Source organism: Nicotiana tomentosiformis, chromosome 2, assembly GCF_000390325.3.
Source record: "Nicotiana tomentosiformis chromosome 2, ASM39032v3, whole genome shotgun sequence".
NCBI classification, from domain to species: Eukaryota; Viridiplantae; Streptophyta; class Magnoliopsida; order Solanales; family Solanaceae; genus Nicotiana; species Nicotiana tomentosiformis.
In genome coordinates this window covers 27,942,331-27,949,166 of record NC_090813.1, presented here as the reverse complement: position 1 = coordinate 27,949,166, position 6,836 = coordinate 27,942,331, and the positions used below count along the sequence as shown (strand labels likewise).

The 6,836-nt window shown below is 41.2% G+C and overlaps 1 protein-coding gene across 1 annotated transcript; it reads right to left on the bottom strand.

The window, feature by feature from the left end:
• Positions 1 to 2,691: 2,691 nt before the first annotated feature.
• LOC138904519 (uncharacterized) lies at positions 2,692 to 3,576 on the bottom strand. The gene is made up of 2 exons (XM_070193024.1): positions 3,447 to 3,576; positions 2,692 to 3,089 (listed from the first exon to the last, which is right to left on the bottom strand). Exons 1-2 carry the CDS (start codon positions 3,574 to 3,576, stop codon positions 2,692 to 2,694), a joined length of 528 nt encoding a protein of 175 aa, XP_070049125.1.
• Positions 3,577 to 6,836: the final 3,260 nt, after the last annotated feature.

The window sequence follows — 6,836 nt, the reverse complement described above, 5'->3', positions numbered from 1 at the left end:
AGAGGTGCAATATGTGAACAACTTTCAAGGGCAAAGAAACAACTTCCAAGGCCCAACCCAACAACAATGGCGACCTCAAAACAATCAAGGCAATTGGAATTCTAACAACCAAGGAAATTGGAGTGGTGGCAACAATCAAGGGAATTGGCATAAAAACAACAATCAAGGAAATTGGAGTGACAATAATCAAGGAAATTGGGGGGGGGGGGGGGGGGTAACAATCATGGAGGATGGAACAATAATCAAGGCAACTGGGGGTCGGGTTTTTAAAGGCCGCCGATGTATCAACAACCGAGAAATCTGCCTCCTTATCCTTCCCATGGTCCAAGTTCTTCAAACAATGAGATGGAGCATATTGAGAATATGTTCAAGCAAATGATGGAAAAGAATGCCGATTCGGATTCCCAACTTGCCTCACACAACACATCAATCAGCAACTTAGAAATGAAAATGGGGAAAATCTCTCAAGCTCTAAATTCTCGTCCTAAGAGGGTAGTACCAAGTGACACAGTAGTGAACCCAAAGGGTGGAAACAACACGGGCATGCCATGGCCATTACTACAAGAAGTGGAAGAGGTGGGGATGCACCCACCTTAAGTCAAAAGTAACTTATGGATGATGAGCAAGTGGTACAAGAAGAAGAGGTCCTGAACAATATGGTGCAATTAAGTGATGAAGTTCAGATTGATATTGATGATATTGTGGAAGAGACTCAAGAGGAGGTGAACCCATCTAGGGATCACATTATTGACATACCAGAGCCGGTAGTGCAAAAGGCTAAGGCACCATTTCCTAAGCCTCCACCTCCATACCCTCAAAGACTTGCCATGCAAAATGGCGAGAATCAATTCAAGAAGTTCATTTAAATGATGAAGAGTCTCTCAATCAATGTTCCATTAGTTGAAGCTTTGGAACAAATACCCGACTATGCAAAGTTTATGAAGGATATCGTGACAAAGAAGCTGTCAATGAATTTTGAAACCATCAAAGTCACTCATCAAGTGAGTGCAATTGTGCACTCTGTGGCTCCTAAGTTGGAATATCCCGGTGCTTTCACGATTCTTTGTACAATTGGAAGTGCCGAGTTTGCAGAAGCTCTTTGTGATCTTAGGAAAGTATCAATTTGATGCCCTATTCAGTTTTAAAGACCTTGGGAATTGGGCAACCAAGACCCACCTCTATGAGATTGTAAATGGCCGATCGTACTATGAAAATACCTTTGGGAGTGATTGAAGATGTCTTAGTTCATGTTGATAAATTCATTCTTTCGGCGGATATTATCATTCTAGATTGTGAAGTTGAATATGAGGTTCAAATTATTCTTGGGAGACCTTTCCTTTCTACGGGGAAGGATCTTTGTGATGTTGAAGCCAGAGAACTTACATTCTGGGTTGGTGATGAAAAAGTAGTTTTCCATGTGTGTAAGTCAATGCGGCAACCAAATAGAAATGAGGTGTGCTCTTTTGTGGATTTGGTGATCGATGTTATTGTTGATGATGCAAGTGCTATGATCAATGTGGGTGATATGTTGGAGACCGTCTTGCTCAACTTTAATGATGACGAGATGGATGGCTTCATAGAATGTGTACAACTATGCACCTCCTTGGATCTTGAAAATAGGACAATTCCTCCTACAAAGCCTTCTATTAAAGAGCCTCCTACCTTGGAATTGAAGCCATTGCCTCCGCATCTTCGGTATGAATTTCTTGGTCCTTGTTCTACTTTACTGGTTATTCTTTCCTCTTGTTTGACTAACGTGCAATTAGACTCCACTTTGGCGGTGCTATAAAAGAGGAAGAAGGCTATTGGCTGGACTTTGGCGGATATTCGGGGGATAAGCCCCACATTTTGCATGCATAAGATCAACTTGGAGGAGGGTGCCAAACCATCTATTAAAAATCAAAAGAGACTCAATGAGGCTATGCAAGAAGTTGTCAAAAAGACGATTATCAAGTGGTTGGATGCCGGGGTTGTCTACCCCATATCCGATAGTTCGTGGACTTCTCCGGTTTAATGTGTCCCGAGAAAGGGGGGCATGATGGTGGTTACCAATGACAAGAATGAGTTGATTCCTACAAGAACGGTGAGCGGATGGAGGGTGTGTATGGACTATCTCAAGCTCAACAAAGTCACAAGGAAGGATCATTTTCCATTTCCTTTCTTAGATCAAATGCTTGATAGATTGGCCGGCCGTGCTTTCTATTGCTTTCTTGATGGGCATTCAGGCTATAACCAAATTCTTATTGCTCCGGAGGATCAAGAGAAAATAACCTTTACATGTCCCTATGATATTTTCTCCTTCAACTGGATGCCAATTGGTTTGTGCAATGCACCAACGACTTTTCAAATGTGTATGATGGCTATTTTCACAGACATGGTGGAGGAATACCTTGAAGTTTACATGGATGACTTCTCGGTGGTTGGAGATTCTTTTGACGATTGTCTTGAAAATTTGGATAAAGTATTGGCAAGATATGAAGAAACAATTTTGGTGCTGTTTTGGACAAAATACTCTTTATCTCCCAGTTGGAGACTTTCACTTGACCATTAGCTTGTGGATGATAGGGAGTCATGACTTTATGAGTAACACCATACATGCTAAGTAAAGTGTCAAAAGCTTTACTGCAAAAATGTGACCCCCATCACTTATAATTGCCTGCGGAGTACCAAAACTTGTGAAAATATTCTTCTTCAAGAACGCCACCACATTTCTCGCCTCATTGTTGGGTAGAGCAACGGCCTCAACCCATTTGGACATATAATCCACCCGACCAAGATGTAGGTATTTCCACAAGAACATACAAAAGGGCCCATAAAGTCAATACCCCACACATCAAAAATATCAATATCTAAAATGGTAGTGAGAGGCATTTCATTTTTCTTTGAGATTCCACCGGCCCATTGGTATTCATTGCATCTTTTCACTAGCTCACTAGAATCCTTGTAAAGAGTGGCCCAATAGAAACTGCAACTTAGCACTTTGGCCGCAGTTTTTGCTCCATCATGATGACCACCATATGGTGAATAATGATAAACCCCAAGAATTTCACCTTGCTCTTCTTCCAGTACACATATTCTAATCACTCCATCTGTACAAATTCAAATAAAGTATGGTTCATCTAAATAATAATCTTGACAATCTCGTTTGAGCTTTTTCCTTTGGTTTGAAGAGAACTCATCCGGGATGATTCCACACACAAGGGAATTTGATAGATCTGCGAACCATGGCACCTATTTCATTGAAATAGAAAAGAGTTGTTCATCGGGGAAGAAGTCATTGATTTCAAGGCCATCATGCGGCCTTGCCTCCTCCTCCAAACGAGACAAGTGGTCTGCCACTTGGTTTTCACTCCCTTATTTATCTTGGATGTCAATATCAAACTCTTGCAATAAAAGCACTCATCTCATCAACCGAGCTTTTGAGTCCTTCTTTCTCATAAGATAACGAAGCGCCGCATGATCCGTGTGGACAATGACCTTTGCACCCATTAAGTACGGGCAAAACTTCTCAATTGCAAACACAATGGCAAGGAGCTCTTTCTCTGTAACGGTGTAGTTGATTTGGGAACTATTCATTGTCTTACTATCATAGTAGACCGGATGAAAAATCTTGTTGATGTATTGCCTCAGAATAACCCCAACCTCTACTTTACTTGCATCACACATGAGTTCAAAAGGGACACTCGAATTTGGAGCGGTTATGATGTGAGTAGTTGTCAACTTGAACTTCAACAATTCAAAAGCTCTCATGTAATCAACATTGAAGTTGAATTAGCATCTTTCTCAAGAAGCATGCACAACCGATTCACCACCTTAGAGAAATCTTTGATGAAGCACCGGTAGAAACCTGCGTGGCCAGTAAATGCTAACCGAAAAGATTGGTCCAAGAAGATTGGTCATGTATTATGGTCTTATCGGACGGCTTACAAAACACCTATCGAAATATCGCCACACTGGTTGGTGTTCGGAAAAGCTTGTTATTTTCCGGTGGAACTTGAGCACATGACCATGTGGGCTCTAAAGAAATTGAACCTTGATTGGGATGTAGCTGCTAACTTGAGGGTTGCACATTTGAATGAATTGGATAAGTTCCAGTACCATGCTTATGCAAATTCATCCTTGTACAAAGAAAAGATGAAATATCTTCATGACAAATACATTTGGAACAAAGAGTTCAAGGTGGGTGATTTTGTGTTATTGTTTAACTCAAGGTTGAGAATGTTTCTCGGTTAGCTAAAGTCTAAATGGAGCGGTCCTTTTGAAATTGTGGGTGTGACACCTTTTGGTACTTTGGACTTGAATAACAATAACAATGAAGTATTCCGAGTCAATGGTCACCGGGTGAAACACTATTTGGGAAAAGTTGGAGATAGCCACGTTGTGGCGGTCATTCATTTCAATTGATAGTATTATGCGTCGTGCCGTGATATTAAAGCAGGCGCTTCTTGGCCACAAAATCTCAAAGAATGGTATTGAAGTTTACTAGGCAAATATTGAGGTGATTTCTAAACTTCCACCTCCAACTTTGGTAAAGGGTGTGCAGAGTTTCTAAGGCCACGCGGGTTTCTACCCGCGCTTCATCAAATATTTCTCTAAGGTGGTGAATCCGTTGTGCAAGCTTCTTGAGAAAGATGGTAAGTATAACTTCAATGATGATTGCATGAGAGCTTCTGAATTGTTGAAGTTCAAGTTGACAACTACTCCCATCATCACCGCTCCAAATTGGAGTGTCCTTTTTGAACTCATGTGTGATGCAAGTGAAGTAGAGGTTGGGGCTGTTTTGGGGCAACGCATCAACACGATTTTTGATCTTGTCTACTATGCTAGTAATACCATGAATAGTGCCCAAATTAACTACACCGTTACAGAAAAAGAGCTCCTTGCCATTGTGTTTGCAATTGAGAAGTTCCGCCCATACTTGATGGGTGCAAAGGTCATTGTCCACACGGATCATGCAGGTCTTCTTTATCTTATGAGCAAGAAGGACTCAAAAGCTTGATTGATGACATGGGTAATTTTGTTGCAAGATTTTGATATTGACATCCAAGATAGAAAAGGGAGTGAAAACCAAGTGGCGGACCACGTGTTTAGTTTGGAAGAGGGGGGTAGGCCGCATGATGGCCTTGAAATCAATGACTCCTTCCCCGATGAGCAACTCTTGGCTATTTCAATGAAAGAGGTGCCATGGTTTGTGGATCTAGCAAATTTCCTTGTGTGTGGAATCATCTCGGATGAGTTCTCTTCAAACCAAAGGAAGAAGCTCAAAAGGGACTCTCAAGATTATTATTGGGATGAACCATACCTTTTCTGGATTTGTACGGATTGGGTGATTAGAAGATGTGTATCGGAAGAAGAGCAAGGTGAAATTCTTGGGGCTTATCATTCTTCACCATATGATGGTCATCATGGTAGAGCAAGAATTGCGTCCAAAGTGCTAAGTTGCAGTTTCTATTGGCACACTCTTTACAAGGATGCTAGTGAGCTAGTGAAAAGATGTGATGAATGTCAACGGGCCGGTGGAATCTCAAAGAAAAATGAAATGCCTCTTACTACCATTTTGGAGATTGATATTTTTGATGTGTGGGGTATTGACTTTATGGGTCCTTTTGTAAGTTCTTGTGGAAACACCTACATCTTGATCGCGGTGAATTATGTGTCCAAATAGGTTGAGGATGTTGCTCTACCCAACAATGAAGCGAGAAGTGTGGTGGCATTCTTGAAGAAGAATAGTTTCACAAGATTTGGTACTTTGCGGGCAATTATGAACGATGGGGGGTCACATTTTTACAACAAAGCTTTCGACACTTTACTTAGAAAGTATGGTGTTACTCATAAAGTCATGACTCCCTATCATCCACAAGCTAACGGTCAAGTGAAAGTCTCCAATCGGGAGATAAAGAGTATTTTATATAAAACAGTAAATGCTAACCGGACAGATTGGTCCAATAAGCTTGATGATGCCTTAAGGGCTTATCGGACGGCTTACAAAACACCTATCGGAATGTCGCCATACCATTTGGTATTCGGAAAATCTTGTCATCTTCCGGTGGAACTTGAGCACAAGGCCATGTAGGCTCTAAAGAAGTTGAACCTTGATTGGGATGTAGCCGCTAACTTGAGGGTTGCACATTTGAATGAATTGGATGAGTTCCGGTACCATGCTTATGCATGTTCGTCCTTGTACAAAGAAAAGATGAAATATATTCATGTCAAATACATTTGGAACAAAGAGTTCAAGGTGGGTGATCTTGTGTTGTTGTTTTACTCAAAGTTTTAAGTTTTTTTCCGAGAAGCTAAAGTCTAAATGGAGCGGTCATTTTGAAATTGTGGGTGTGACACCTTTTGGTGCATTGGACTTGAAGAACAAAAACTATGAAGTATTCCAAGTTAGTGGTCACCGGGTGAAGCACTATTTGGGAAAAGTTGGAGATAGCTACGTCGTGGCGGTCATTCATTTCAATTGATGGTATTCTGCGTCGTACCGCGACGTTAAATCAGGCGATTCTTTGGAGGCAACCCATGTTTTCTTTTCTTTTTTCTTTTGTAGTTAAGTGTTATTTTTGTGCAAACTTTATTTGATGTGTGCTACAGGGCGGAATGTGACTTACAGAAACTGTGGAAACAATGTGGCTAAGTGTTCAAAGAAGTGCGGACCGCAGTTGATTTGTGCGGATTGCACAATTTGGAGTGTTGTAGTAAAAGAGCAATACGGCCCCACAATTATCTTGCGGACCGCACAAATGAAAAGTTAGAAATGCAAACTCTCAGAAGTTTGATCTGTCATAGAAAAGGTCGATGTGCGATCGAATGAGGAAATATGCGGCCGCAACAAGAAA

Bases quoted from the DNA above. Each gene is read 5' to 3' on its own strand.
- LOC138904519 (XM_070193024.1), bottom strand. From the start codon at position 3,576: ATGAATAGTTCCCAAATCAACTACACCGTTACAGAGAAAGAGCTCCTT. The intron at 3,090-3,446 runs GTTATCTTATGA...GAATTTGTACAG, and splicing joins CACGGATCATGCGGCGCTTC to ATGGAGTGATTAGAATATGT.